The sequence below is a fragment of the Heloderma suspectum genome, chromosome 5 (assembly GCF_057233095.1).
Source record: "Heloderma suspectum isolate Gila_16-S chromosome 5, 16-S_ref, whole genome shotgun sequence".
NCBI classification, from domain to species: domain Eukaryota; kingdom Metazoa; phylum Chordata; class Lepidosauria; order Squamata; family Helodermatidae; genus Heloderma; species Heloderma suspectum.
In genome coordinates, this window is record NC_139462.1 from 15,926,885 (window position 1) to 15,942,475 (window position 15,591).

A 15,591-nucleotide genomic window follows, 5' to 3' on the forward strand; every position below is an offset into this window, starting at 1 on the left:
ATTTATCCATCAAACCCTGTATTGTAAGATGGCCGTTGACACATTGCCAATAAAGAGGAATGGTGTCACCAAATAAGAGGACACCAATTTGCATATCAGTTGCCTATGTAAATGTATGTGTATAGGTGCAAATTCAGAAATAAAACTGCAATTTAAATAGAAACACAATACAACTCACCAAATTGGAGTGAAGAAGGCTAACCAGGTGACCGGTGTGCCTGCTCAGTCTGCTGTCCAGGCGCTAAGTGCCAACTGGCAACTCCAAGGCGGCAGCTGCTCTCCCTCCTTAGGGTTCTTTCTCTTGAAACCAAACTTAGACTGGACACCTCTTCAGGAAGAGGACACCTTCAAACAGAGGACTGTACTCTGCCAGCTCTCCAAAATATTGGAGTATCCTCTGTAAAGTAGCACACCTGGTTGTGTCAGTTTTGGAACATCATATTCTCAGAAATGGCAATTATCACACATCAGACCATACATGTTACATCACTATTGGCCTTATTAACAAAATGGGAAGAACAGAGATGTGAAGGTCCAGAAAAAACTGGGAAAATTTCCTGGTTTTTCAAAGAACTATTTTTGTTTTTTTCTGAAAAAATTGAAAATTGAACAGCTTTGGATTATGAAATATTTTCTTTTAGAATTTAAGACAAAATATTTATATATTTGTTACCCAGCCTTTACTTCCCCCAGAATGATTTCTAAAAACAATGAGCCTCTCTACACCAGCCTAAAATCCCACATTTAAAAGGGGGCTTTCTGCTTCCATTTTAAATCCAGGATCACAACGGATTCCCTTAACATGCCCTTCCTTCCCCCCTCCCCTTCTTCCCCTTATGTCCCTTATCTGACTCTTCCATATGTTTCATTGATCTCGCTTCGCTTCTTGTGGCTTTTCCTTTTTCACGGGGAAAACTCAAGCGGAACACAAGAGGGGTAATTTGATAGCTCATTATCTCCGATCTATTTAAAAATGGAGTAAAGGTCATTTAGTGCAGAAGAAGCCCTGGAGGTTGACAACGTCATCTAAAGAGCCCACAATCTTCCGTGGCTGAGCAATCTCAATGGCAGGATAAAAGCTCCATGTGGAGAAGCCTTATGTAATAAGAATACTTTTATAGAAAGACTAGAGATGCAAAATGTCTGGAAACAATGAAGCCATGGGGAGATCTCTCTCTGTCTCTCTCTCTCCTCTCTGGAAGGTTCCCAGCATAGGTAGTCCTTTCATTCCTTATTAAAACTATTGATCTAAAGTATATTTTCAGATTTATGTTCAGTTTCCCCACATGTGGGTAGAGTCACCATTGTGCATCCTTGACAGCAAATGTGCCTTCCTGACAGCTTGGGTTTTGCTCTATAGAGTCCTGTGTTTCTGATGCTGTAACAGTCATTTGATGTTGTTCTACTCTATTCAGACAATAATTACAAATGTACTGAGTTTACTTTTAAAAGTTTTAAAATGTAATAATTTTATGAGCAAACCAAGTCATACATAAAATGACTTTAGGAAAAGAGAGGCTGCTTTGTGTTCCTAAAGCAGCCCTCCCCAACCTGGTGCCCTCCGGATGTTTTGGACTACAGTGCCCAGCATTCCTGACCACTGGCCATGCTGCCTGAGCCTGATGGGAGTTGAAGTCCAAAATATCTGGAGGGCACCAGGTTGGGGAAGGCTGTCTTAAAGCAACAAAGTGACTTCAGATCTGTAAGGAGCGCTAAAAAAATAAGTATCGCATACCTTCAATTTTTCCAAAATGTCTAATTTTTCCGGGGGGGGGGGGGAGGAAAAAAATGGTTTTTTTCCATGACCTCAAAATTTCTGGAAATTTTACATCTCTAGGGAAGAACAAAATGCAAAAGTGACATCTAAGGATTTGATTGTATTCATGCTGATGGCAGCCCAAAGGGTAATAGCTAAAAGTTGGAAAACTGCAGAACTTCCAACATTGAAATCTTTGTATAAAGAACTGTGGTAAATAGCCATGGCAGAAAAATTGACATACCTACTGAAACTAGCCAAATTAAAAGTCAAAACATATGACTTTTATAAAATATGGTAGGATTTTATTTTACATACTAATCAGGGACACACACAGCACTACTTGTCAAAGCCTTTCCTCAGATCATGGAAAAGAGACTAAATATAATCTGTTATGGTGAAGAAAAACTCCAGGCAGCCTATGAATTCCACCTATATCTTGGTGTGTAAGGTAAAGGGGAAAATATACATACAGAATACGTTAAATGTACTACTCTCTGTCAATAAGCAGATTTAAATCCAATGTTTGATTGATTGATTTTTCTCTTGGTTTGTATAATCTTGTTTTGGAAAACTAATAAAATCTTTTTTAAAAAATATTGGAGTATCCTCTGTAAAGCAGCAGACCTGGCCGCCCTACGGAGTTTCTTCAGAGTCTCAAGTAGCCTTTCACATCACCTGTTACCTGAGATCCTTATAACTGGAGATACCAGGGACTGTGAACCTTGGGCCATCTGCTGCATGCAAAGCAGGTGTTTTACTCCTGAGCTCAGTTCCCTTCCCAAATTGGATGAGGAAGCTGCCAATTTGATTGGAGCAGTGGTGGGGAGAAGGGAAAGTTAACCTCCCTCCAGGTGCCATATTCCCAAATGAACCCCCCCCCCCCAGGCTGCTGCTTGTCTCACAGGTAGCGCTTGAAGTGGAGTGGGCTGGGCCGGGTTAGGTTGTCATCCTGCATCTTCTCAGGTGGGTGTAAAACCATCCCATGGCTTTTCAATGTACCTAAATCTGGGTGGGGGGCGGCAGGTCTCCAGATGTTGTTGGACTCCAACTTCCATCAGCCCCAGCTGTCATGGGCAACAGTCAGGGATGATGGGGGTTGCTGTCTAACAACATTTAGAGGGCCACTGGTTCCCTACCCCTGACCAAAATAAATCTGGCTTATCTTAAAATGAAACTCTCTGACTTCATCTTTTCCTCCCAAATGAAACCATGAGAACTTCCTCCTTCTCCTTCCACATCTCTCACGGCCCACGACAGGACATAAAAATAATAAGAATGATAGAGGTACTCCCACGGCTGTATTTAATTTACAAAGAGTCATGGATCGCCTGAGTAATGTATAGTTTGGCCCGGAGCCATTATGTCAAAGCAGCTCAAAGCTATACATGTCTTCTCAGAAGTAAGTCCCATTGAGGAAAATGGACCTCATTCCTATGTAATTGGGTATAGGATTGTAGCATAAATCACAGACAGCGCATAGGTAAACTATGGAATTTGCTACCCCAAGATGTAGTGATGGCCACCACTTTGGATGGCTTTAAAGGGGGGTTAGACAAATTCCTGGAGGAGAAGGCTATCGATGGCTACTAGGCTTGAGGGCTATGTGCTACCTCCAGTATCATAGGCAGGATGCCTATGTGACCAGTTTCTGGGGAACATGGGTGGGAGGGTGCTGTTGCACTTGTGCCCTGCTTTTGGGTTCCTGGTCAACAACTGAATTGCTTAGCTATGGAGAAAAGTGAAACAAGGAGAAAAGAAGAAATTAGAAAAAGGCTCAAGATGAAAAGGCAACAGACAAACACAGAACCCTGCACCCCAGAATAGAGTCCAGTCCACATGAGAATACACAACACCGGGTTTTCTTGGTTAGAGGGTGCAGTGTGTCCATTGAAACGCACTGCATTTGAATTTCATTCTTTTCCGCATTCTAGTGTGATTCATTCAAGCGTCATTGCACTGGAGGTGAGATAAAAGTTCTGCCTCTGATGTTATATCTCTGATGTTTTATCTGCCTCTGATATTATATAGACAAACAAACAGTTTGTCTGCTCCCTTTTCATCATGGCCCTAATCACACATATGCGAGTCAGCACTTGAGACCCTGCAGCCAACGAGGGGTGAAAACACCGGGGTGAATCAGTCCAAGGTCTCTGATCCACTAGATCAACTTTCCCCAACCTGGTGCCAAATACAGACAATTATGTGTTGATGACATGATGCTAAACATGAAAACCACAGCTAACCATTTGACAAAGGAAATATGTATTTAGTCACTCATTTGTTTGTTTTATAACATTTCTAATCAGTCTAATAACTAATGTTCTCTAACTTCAATTCAGTTCAGTTCTATTATTTATAACCCTAGGCCATCACATTGTAACAGAAAGGGAATATCCAGAACATTACAAATGCAAAAACAGACAAATTAAACATAGATCAAAGAAAAATACTGTTAATTCGGAGCTGACAAACTGAAATTAATAATAAAAATTGTTGTTCAGTCATTCAGTCGTGTCCGACTCTTCGTGACCCCATGGACCATAGCACGTCAGGCCTTCCTGTCCTCCGCTCTCTCCCGGAGTGTGCTCAAGTCCATATTCATTGCATCGGTGATGCTGTCTAGCCATCTCATCCTCTGCCGTCCCCTTCTCCTTTAGCCTTCAATCTTTCCCAGCATCAGGGTCTTTTCCAGGGAGTTTTCTCTTTGCATTAGGTGGCCAGAATATTTGAGCTTCAGCTTCAGTATCTGTCCTTCCAATGAGCACTCAGGATTAATTTCCTTTAGGATGGACTGATTTGACCTCCTTGCAGTCCAGGGGACTCGTAAGAGTCTTCTCCAGCACCACAGTTCGAAAGCATCAATTCTTCGGCGCTCAGCCTTCCTTATAGTCCAGCTCTCACAGCCATACGTTACTACTGGGAAAACCATAGCTTTGATGATACGAACCTTGGTCAGCAAGGTGATGTCTCTGCTTCTTACTATGCTGTCTAGGTTTGCCATAGCTTTCCTCCCCAGGAGCAAGCATCTTTTAATTTCATGGCTACAGTCACCATCTGCGGTAATCTTGGAGCACAAGAAAATAAAATCTGTCACTTCTTCCATTTCTTCCCCTTCTATATGCCAGGAAATGATGGGGCCAGATGCCATGATCTTAATTTTTTTAATGTTGAGTTTCAAACCAGCTTTTGTACTTTCCACTTTCACCCTCAACGAGAGGCTCACTTTCTACCATTAGGGTGGTATCGTCTGCATATCTGAGGTTGTTGATAATTCTCCCTGCAATCTTAATTCCGACCTGTGATTCATCCAACCCGGCGTTTCTCATGATGTACTCTGCATATAAGTTAAATAAGCAGGGCAACAATATGCAACCTTGTCGTACTCGTTTCCCAATTTTGAACCAATCGGTTGTTCCATGTCCGGTTCTTACGGTTGCTTCTTGACCCTCATACAGGTTTCTCAGGGGACAGGTAAGGTGGTCTGGTACTCCCATCTCTTTAAGGATTTGCTACAGTTTGTTGTGATCCACACAATCAAAGGCTTTAGCGTAGTATGTAACAATACGTAGCATATTGTTAGAGCAATACGACAATGGAACCAATTCCCTAGGGAGGTGGTGGGCTCTCCCACACTGGACTGGAGGCATTCAAGACGAGGCTGGACAGCCATCTGTCAGGGATGCTCTGACTTGGATTCCTGCATTGAGCAGGGGGTTGGACTCGATGGCCTTGTAGGGCCCTTCCAACCCTACTACTATTCTGTTCTGTTCTATTCTATTCTATTCTATTCTATTCTATTCTATTCTAGTCAATGAAGCAGAAATAGACGTTTTTCTGGAATTCTCTTGCTTTCTCCATGATCCAGAAAATGTTGGCGATTTGATCTCTAGTTCTTCTGCCTCTTCGAAACCCAGCTTGTACTTCCGGTAGTTCTCGGTTCACATACTGCTGAAGCCTAGCTTGTAGGATTTTGAGCATAACCTTGCGGGCATGTGAAATGAGCGCAATTGTATGGTAGTTCGAACACACTTTGGCATTGCCCTTCTTTGGAACTGGAATGTAAACTGACCTTTTCCAGTCTTGCGGCCAATGTTGAGTGTTCCAAATGTGTTGGCATATTGAGTGCAGCACTTTAACAGCATCTTTTAGGATTTTAAATAGCTCCGCTGGAAGACTGTCATCTCCGCTAGCTTTGTTGTTAGTAATGCTTCCTAAGGCCCACTTGACTTCACTCTCTAGGATGTCCGGCTCAAGTTCAGTGACCGCACTATCTTGGCTATCAGGGACATTAAGATCTTTCCTGTATAGTTCTTCTGTGTATTCTTTCCATCTCTTCTTCATCTCATCTGCTTCTGTTAGGTCCCTACCTTCTTTGTCCTTTATCATGCTCGTCTTTGCACAAAACGTTCCCTTGAGATCTCTGATTTTCTTGAAGAGATCTCTAGTCTTTCCCATTCTATTGTTTTCCTCGATTTCCTTGCATTGTTCATTTAAGAAGGCCTTCTTGTCTCTCCTTGCTATTCTCTGGAACTCTGCATTCAGTTGGATATATCTTCCCCTTTCTCCCTTGCTTTTCGCTTCCCTTCTTTCCTCAGCTACTTGTAAAGCCTCACCAGACAGCCACTTGGCTTTCTTTCACTTCTTTTTCTTTGGGATGGATTGAGTTGCTGCCTCCTGAACAATGTTACGGACCTCCGTCCATAGTTCCTCAGGCACTCTGTCGATCAGGTCGAATCCCTGAAATCTATTCCTCACCTCCACTGTATATTCATCAGGGATATGATTTAGGTCATACCTGAACGGTTTAGTGGTTTTCCCGACGTTCTTCAATTTAAGCCGAAATTTTGCAAGAAGCAGCTCATGATCTGAGCCACAGTCAGCTCCAGGTCTTGTTTTTACTGACTGTATAGAGCTTCTCCATCTTTGGCTGCAAAGGACATAATCAATCTGATTTCGATATTGACCATCTGGGGATGTCCATGTGTAGAGTCGCCTCTTGTGCTGTTGGAAAAGAGTGTTTGCTATGAGCAGCGTGTTCTCTTGGCAAAACTCTATTAGCTTTTGTCTTGCTTCATTTTGTACACGAAGGCCATGCCTGCCTGTTATCCCGGTGATTTCTTGACTTCCTACTTTAGCATTCCAATCCCCTATGATGAAGAGGACATCTTTTTTGGGTGTTAGTTCTAGAAGGTGTTGTAGGTCTTCATAGAACCGATCAACCTCCGCTTCATCGGCATCAGTGGTTGGGGCATAGACTTGAATTACTGTGATGTTGAATGGTTTGCCTTGGATTTGTACTGAGATCATTCTATCGTTTTTGAGATTGTACCCCAGTACTGCTTTTCCCACCCTCTTGTTGACTATGAGTGCTACTCCATTTCTTCTAAGGGATTCTTGCCCACAGTAGTAGATATGATGGTCACCTGAATTAAATTCGCCCATGCCTGTCCATTTTAGTTCACTGATTCCCAAGATGTCAATGTTCAGTCTTGCCATCTCATGTTTGACCACCTCCAGCTTACCTTGATTCATTGATCTGACATTCCAGGTTCCTAAACAATATTGTTCTTTACAGCATCGGATTTTCTTTTCACCACCAGACACATCCACAGCTGGGTGTCCTTTCGGCTTTGGCCCAGCTGCTTCACTCTTTCTGGCGCTACTTGGAAATTCCCTCTGCTCTTCCCCAGTAGTATATTGGACACCTTCCGACCTGAGGGGCTCATCTTCCGGCATCATATCTTTTAGCCTTGTGATACGTTCCGTGGGGTTTTCTTGGCAAGAATACTGGAGTGGGTTGCCATTTCCTTCTCCAGTGGACCACCTTTTGTCAGAACTCTCCACCATGGCCTGTCCGTCTTGGGTGGCCCTGCACGGCATAGCTTATGGCTTCACTGAGTTACGCAAGCGCCTTCGCCACAACAAGGCAGTGATCCATGAAGGGGAAACAATACTCTAGCATTCCCTCAAGTGTTGAACAAAAATTAAAAGTCAGCTGGCATATGGTCATGGTCCAGGCTTGGGATCCCATTTCTAACCATAGGTGCTGTGTTGGGGGGCATTGGGTATCCCCAAGATGGTTCTAAAGTTTCTGTTCTGGATACAAGCTAACTCATCCGAGACTTGAAAATCCCAGATCTCTAATCCATACAGTGTTTGGGGCTGAATTTTCAATTTTATTAACTTCAGGATAGGAAGCACCTACCTACCCCTGCTGTATACCAAAACTGAAGGTTCCCACTGGTGTCTTGTTCAGGCTTGGGTTTTGTAGTCTTGACATGGAGTTGCCATGAACACGAGGAAGCAAATAATATGCCCAAATATTGGTATGCGGGTACCTGCTCTGTCTTAATGTACCCTATGTGCCATTTATGCTGTTTTGATCCACCTCTAAAGACTATTGCTTTTATCTTTTCATCGTTGTTAAAGTACTTCTTGCTTCCTCAACAGATTAACAATTAACTATGAAATGAACTGTTGTCCTCTTCCAAAAACAGGAGTTCTTAAACGGAAAGGGAAAAAGAAACTTAACAGGTTAAGTTCTTCCCATTTCTTCAACAAAGTAACAATTATTACCTTTGTTTGGGGGTTGGACTTGATGGCCTTGTAGGCCCCTGCCAACCCTACTATTCTATGATACTATTCTATTCTATGATACCTGTTCAGGACAAGAGGAGCCCAATTCAGATATTAATCTGGGAACAAATGGATAGTTTTTCTTCGATATGATTATTTCCTTCTTTGTAGTCATGTCATTTCTTATGTGTGTTGTATGTTTCTGTATTCCTTTTTTATCTACTTATCTAAGAATAGTAACAATGCTTCTTGAAAGAAGACAGGCAAGTATTATTCACTGTCATGTTTAGGGTGTTTATATGCCACCCTTTAATAAGATGCTCAGGGTCCTTTAGATGCTCCGGTTTACAGTAAAATTCCAGTGAAGTGTTAGAAAAGAGAGAAGGACCTGCGTGGGGAGCAGCAAGAGCAGGCAGGTGAATGGAGGAGAGCAACAACATGAAACAGCAGTTTCATAAGAAAAGATGTATGAGGAGAGTGAATACAAGGAAGAGATGGGGTGGGGGAAAGACCCAAGAAAAAAGTGTTGATTTGGAAAGAAAAATTGTCTGGAATGGCTAGAAATTCAACACTGCACGTGTTGCACTGTCTGTGACAGCTGTGTGACTACAATTCAGCTAGGAAATGGATTTGGCTTTATTTCAAACGACAAGGAATGGGAAGTGAAAGTAAGTGGGAGAGGGAATTTCCCCTGGGTAGCAGTGGGTGAAAGCAGCCAATAAATATTGGCCCCAAAGCTCACTCTCTCCACAGTCCATATCCTCTCCTCCAGCAGTAGCACTGGAAGAACGAAGGAAGGAAGGCCCTCTCCGCAAGTACCAAGATGATCAACAAGCCCATTCTCGCAATCCTGATGGTTGTCGTTTGCGCAGCTCTCATACAAGGTAATATTATGTTGCCTTCTTTTCTTTCATTTAATGCTGTTGACAGACAGGGAAACATTCTATAGCCTCACAGGAATAGATGAAGCTGCCTTATGCTGAGGTCCGACCATGGGTCCACCTAGCCCAATATTGTCAACCCTGACTGGCAGCGGCTCTCCAGGGTTTCAGGCAGCAGTTTTTCCACCCTACCTGGTTATCGAACCTGGGACCTTCTCCATGTAAAGCAGGTGCTCTCCCACTGAGCTATGGCCCCTCTCCCGATTTTCTCTGGGCCCACTGTGAGAAGACTGGCGGGGAGACAGGTTCACACTGCATCTTCAAAGGGGGTCTGCCAGTAAACCTCTTCCCCTGAAGCCCCAGTGACTGCGTCTTCTGCCTATTGTCCCTTACTCTTCCTTGCTGGGTCTCTTTTTCTCCTTCTCTGCTCCCAGCTCCCTGAAATTCTGTTTCTGACAAGGGGTTGTGGGAGCATGGAAGGGGAATCTGAATTGGTGGCCAGGCAGCATCTTTTAGTGGGCAGGTTAGGCTCAGAGACAGACAGCCGCTAATCCCTCTGCTAGAGGATGCATGTTGGGGCTTGTTTCATATTTTCTCATTTGGCATTTCAGTTATTTTGCATCAAGAAACGGGTCAGCAAAATTCAGGATTTGCCATATAGAATGCATGCAAATCATGTCCAAAATGGGAGACCGCTACATTTCAATCCTATGCACAGTTACCTGGGAGTAAGTCCCATTAAACTCATTGGGCTTTACTTCTGAGTAGACATGCATAGGATTGCACCATTAGTAGAGTAGATCTCAAAAATCCTAATATGGGCAGACAATGGTTTTCCATTGGATTGTACCGGCTATCAGCAGAGCTGTTTATTTCTTCTAAGTATCATGCATGCAAAATTTGATACAAATCAAGCATCTGGTGAAGAATTTGGATTTCCTGAGAACTTCAGTATTCAATTTTTACATCAAGTTTCTACCCCTCATCAAGGTTATATTTATATACTCATTTGTATTTATATCCTGTCCTCAAGGGAAGGTATAATGTATGACACAATATGAAAAGACTTCCTTTCCTGAAGTGGGGCAGCTAGGTAATGTTGTTAGACCCTCGACTTGCTGGTCTAATGGCAGCCTCTTCAGCCAGCCATGAGTATTACTTCAGTTGAGACGCACACAAAGAACATTTCTCTCCTGTTGTTGTTGTTGTTCAGTCGTTCAGTCGTGTCCGACTCTTCGTGACCCCATGGACCATAGCACGCCAGGCCTTCCTGTCCTGCGCTCTCTCCCGGAGTGTGCTCAAGTTCAATTTCTCTCCTACCCCCACTTTAAAGCTGCTTTTATATTCCTGATCCCTTAGAACAAGAACAAGACTGTTTGCCAGCGCTGGTTTTAAAAGGAATTCTCTGAACATGTGCAGTTTTGCATTTTAAACTCACTTAAAGCATTGCACCACAATGACTGCAGGAATTATTATTATTATTATTATTATTATTATTATTGGTGAGTGTATACCTCACGGGCCACTGCTGTCCCTTGCAGGACTGCCAACCTCCAGCAGAGGGCGCTGTCTTTGCCGAGGAACAAGGATACCCACCGTTAACATGCACAACGTTGCTGAAGTAAAATTCTACCAGCGGAGCAGCAGCTGTGATCAAGAGGAGCTTGTGTGAGTAGTGATGGCATTTACTTGGCAATGCTGCCAGGCTCTTCTCTGGGCTTTCTGCTTCCACCAGCCGCCTTCTTTTGCCCTGTCCTGAGGGTTTCTTTAGTATACCTTTTTCTCTTCTTCAGCTTTGTCCATAGAGATTTGTGGAAAGTGATTCATCCTGTTGTCTGGAGATGTAACTTCTTGGTCCCTTTAGAGCAGGGGTGTAGATCCTCAGGCCTGGGGCCAAATCCGGCCCCCTGGGAGACCCCAGAAGGCCACACCCTTTTCTAGGATTTTACAGTGCAGTCTTGAGCATGTTTACTCAGAAATAAGTTCCACTGAGTTCAATGGGGTTTTACTCCCACTTAAGCATACATAGGATGGATTGCTGCCTCAGAGTAGCTGTGGTTGGGCAGAAGCTTCTCTATCTAGAAATACAAAAGGGTGTTCATGCTGTTTCTAATTTGTTCTTTTTGCTGTCTTGCAGGGTTGTTTTCAGAAGTAACGGGAACAGAAGATGTCTCGACATTAATTTGCGTCAAGGCAAGAGAATAAAAGAGGTAAAGGAAGACGATAAATGTGTGAAAGGTTCATACCTTTCATAGGGGCATAAGGAAGTTGGGGATGAAGTTTGGGGTGCAATACCTCACCCGCGTTAACTATGAACGAGCATATTTTAGTGGCAAGAAACAACATCACAAATGATATATTTTCCTTTGCTTCCCTTACAGGCAATTATGAAGAAATAGAAATGAAGATAGCTAGGCAGAAGAGAGTGAAAATATAAGCGGGCATTTCATGTCAGAAGACTGGTAGTGAGCTTTGAGCAGTCTTCAGCAGAGGCTTGTCCACCATTACTTAACTTCTCCTCAAAGCCCTCCTGGCAACCTTCTGGAGCACCCAAGTGCTATGGAAGACAGATTTGAAAACATACAAACACCAAGCTCATTGGTTAGGGACAGGGTTGTTCTTGTAAAGTTGCTGAGATCTGGAAACAACCCAGACCTTTCCCCATTTCATTTATGTCTTTCTTTTTTTCCTCTTTAAGGGCCAGAGTTCATTTTACTGTAAAAGGAATTAGAAAACTATGAGAGCTCCAGGTCAATAATTTCACAATGTGAGGCCCTGATAACCCCATGGCTTTAACATCTTTGTGAATGGAAGGCTTTTGGTGCTTCCTGTTTTGTGATGTTGAGGAAGAATATTGCCGTGCTGTATCTTTCTTGGGTACTTATGCAATCTGCTATAGCTCATGGTAGACAACAGAAATTTCCTTAATGCAGCTTTTCCCAATCTGGTGCTCTCTGGAGGTGCTGAACTACAACTCCCATCGCCCCCAGCCAGCAGGGGAAAGACTGCTTTAACAGGTATTGTGAGGTTCCATTAGGCCCAGTATCTTTCCATTAGACATATTGATGTTAAAAAATGCAAGTAGTATCAGGTGGGAGGGTAGAGGTGATAATTTGCAGAATCAGTCCTTGCTGAAGATCCCTTCTTTGAAGCTGGTATTTGTGCTGGGGACAGGGGATGTGTGTGGAATATTCTTGAGGTTAAAAAGTGTGTATGTATGTATAAGCTGGGCAAGCTACAAAAATACTTTGAATTTGTCCAGAAAAAACAAAAACCTATGTCCATGCTTACTACCTGCTCAACCTATATATATGTAAATAAAGAGGTTTGGTTTTTTTGTAATATGTTTCCAGTGTTTTCTTCTCTCTCCTCCAACCGCCCCCCCCCCCAATTTCTGTATAGCAGAGGTGGGGAACCTGGTACCCACCAGATTTTTTGGATTATAAATCCAATCAACCCAACCAGCATGGTCAGAGGTGATGGGAGTTGTAGAGGGCCACAGGTTTCTCACCCTTGTTCTAAATCTACAGGAATTACACATGAACACTTCAAAAAGAAGCTGCAGTCAACTCTGAAAATAAACCTTGGGCACCCAAGTTCCCTACCAACATAAGGATGGGGATTTCATTTGGGGGGTGGGTCAGGGAAGCCCTCTTCTCCCTCACACTGACTACGGTTCAAACAGCATGCAATTCTGCCTCAGAAGCACCTATAGGTCTGCCCAGCTCACCGATTGCCTGCACTGAGGCCACAATCCCATTCATATTTGCCTGGGAGTAAGTCCCATTAATTCTGAGGAGAGATGTGTAGAACTGCTTGGAACATAACTCTTGTTCTAGACCACATCAAGGGCTTGGATGTTAAGCAGGGCTGCCCCTTTACAGCCTGGACTTCAGATACATTTAGGGCCAGTGTGGTGCTATGGTTGGATTTAGACTAGGGAGTTGTTGTTGTTCAGTCGTTCAGTCGTGTCCGACTCTTCGTGACCCCATGGACCATAGCACGCCAGGCCTTCCTGTCCTGCGCTCTCTCCCGGAGTGTGCTCAAGTTCATATTCATTGCAAATCCCTACTCAGCCAAGAAGCTCACTAGGTGACCCTAGGCCTGACTCTTGGCCTTGCCTGCAAAGTATGCCACCCCGAGCTCCTTGAAAGATCCCCTCTGGATTAGACCAGAGGTCCATCTAGACCACCACCCTTCTTCACACAATGGCCAACTGGATAGCACAAGTAGGGCATGGATGCAAGGGCCCTTCCCCTCTGGTCGCCCTCCAACAATTGGTACCTTCAGTGCCGCACTGCCTCTGCAAATGCCTCTACGCAGCCTTTTTGGCTCATACGGGTTGGTTAGACCTTTCCTCCACAAGTCTGTGTGATCCCCTTCTAGCGTCAGAGGATGGGATAAAAATTAAATCTGTGGAAGTGGGAAGCAAGGCAGCTGTGGCTCCTTCCTGGCCCTCCCCTGTCCGGTCATGCAGCTCTCCCCCCCCCCCCGCCCCTGTTGTGGTGAGCAGGGCTCCAGGTGTGTGGCACAAAAATGGAGGGAAGGGAGTAAACGTCAAGACGAGGGGGGAGAAGCAGCCGGGGCTGCCTGGGTCTTGCTTCACCAGGAGATTTGAAACGTGTGTCCAATGTCTGGAAGGCAACCCTCGTGTAAGTGCTGAATACCAAGTGCCGAAATCCCATTGCTTCAAGATAAAGGGTTGCTATTTCCCCCTTGTGGCTAATATTACCTTAGAGAGTGTGTGTGTGTGTGTGTGTGTGTGTGTGTGTAATTTAATCTTGAATGTACCTCAGAGCAGGCATTTCTTGGACCTTGCTAAACTTTGCCCCCCTCTCACGGAAATCCAAAATGGCTTCCTTGCATAGCATCCCTCATACATCAGCCAGAGAAGGAGTGGCTGCAGGGAGCTTCCTTCACTGCCCTCTGCCAGAAAGAAGACATTTCTCCAGCTGACAGTTGCCTTGGGATGGCAGAGCTGAAGGGCAAGACAAGCTAGAGAACCAAGGAACACTGGAAGACTGCATCTGGCCAGGTGTGCTTAGTTTCTTGACCATAGGACAGGATGACAGAGACATACTATGGCTGAAACTGCACAGCAGTTTTACTGTTATCATACTGCAATGATAACGCTTGTTGCACGTGACACCAGTGGGCATCAATAGTTATCACTGCAGTATGATAATGGTAAAACTGCTATGTGTACATTCAGCCATAGATTCAGTGACTTAGCTGTATTCAAAGGCGAATCAGGCAACACAGCTCACACTTCAGAAGTCAAGGGACTTCAGCTAACGAGTTACAAATCCCTTAGCTTAAATTAAGGAGCAGTCCAGAAGCAAGTACATAGTCATAGTCAGAGACATCACCCTTACATTAGGGGTTCACTTAGAGATCCAGGTTCATGATACTAGATTAAAAAACAGGCTCTGTTCACAATTCAAGAGGAGTGAGGGCGAGAGCGCCAGGCAAACAGGGAGATGTTCCCAAAAGAAGGATCTCCGTGCTCAGGAGCCCCGAGCTGTCTTGGGTTCAGGGTCAGGAATAGTCCCAGCTAGGCAGAGTCCTTACTCTTGGGGTAGCACCTTTGACAGGATTGCTACATGGCAGGGGTCCTGGTGACCTAAATGCAGGGCTACAAGAATGAACTAGGCCAAGAGCCCTAGGCGAGAGAAGCAGTCCCAAATACAGGATTTCCATGCACAGTAGCCCCAAGCTGACTCGGGTTCAAGGGTACAAGAATAAGTTATAGTAGTAGCCCCCGCCTTCCAGGAAGAACATCATGGCAGGGGGGAGATCAATCAGGGGCCTGTTTCCATGAGCAATTTACTCCGAACCGGCTGTGTGTGGAGGTTGTTAGGGATACATGTTGTCGTGGCCATCCAGCAGCCACCACAGAGCTTATCAGGGAAAAACCAGATTTCCTGAGATTGCTTAAAAGTCCAATTCTTTTCCTCAAGTTGGGTTCTCCCTGGTATAGTTGCTATGTGCCCCAACCCCCGCATTGACCTCCAGTATGCTAGCCCTGCCCAGGAATGTGCCTTTCACTGTGATGGGCAAGGGGTGTTTCCTATGTGTTTCCCGTCCCTGCACAAACCAATTAATGTCTACTCAGAAGTAACTCCCATTGTGGTCAATGTGGCTTCTCCCCTGAATAAAGATCCTGCAGGTTAAAATGGGGGCTGGTTTCCCTCTTTGTGTTTACTGCTGTCTTTCCCACAACAAACCCATTAGTGTCTCCTCAGAAGTAACTCCCATTGTGCTGAATTAAACTTGCCCTCTGAATGCCCACATCAGTACTTACAGGGATCCCCCTCAATTGAGATGGCACAGTTTAAAGCCCAATTCCTTAAGTGTGGTTAAGCATGATCTCGA

The 15,591-nt window shown here is 44.3% G+C and overlaps 1 protein-coding gene across 1 annotated transcript; it reads left to right on the forward strand.

Annotated features, from left to right (window-relative positions):
* Window positions 1-9,084: 9,084 nt before the first annotated feature.
* On the forward strand, window positions 9,085-12,562 carry LOC146343614 (C-X-C motif chemokine 11-like). Its single transcript, XM_084855386.1, has 4 exons — window positions 9,085-9,219; window positions 10,758-10,884; window positions 11,354-11,426; window positions 11,598-12,562. The coding sequence occupies exons 1-4, from the start codon at window positions 9,159-9,161 to the stop codon at window positions 11,613-11,615; spliced, it is 279 nt and encodes a 92-aa protein (XP_084711512.1). The 5' UTR covers window positions 9,085-9,158; the 3' UTR covers window positions 11,616-12,562.
* The last annotated feature ends 3,029 nt before the right edge of the window (window positions 12,563-15,591 follow it).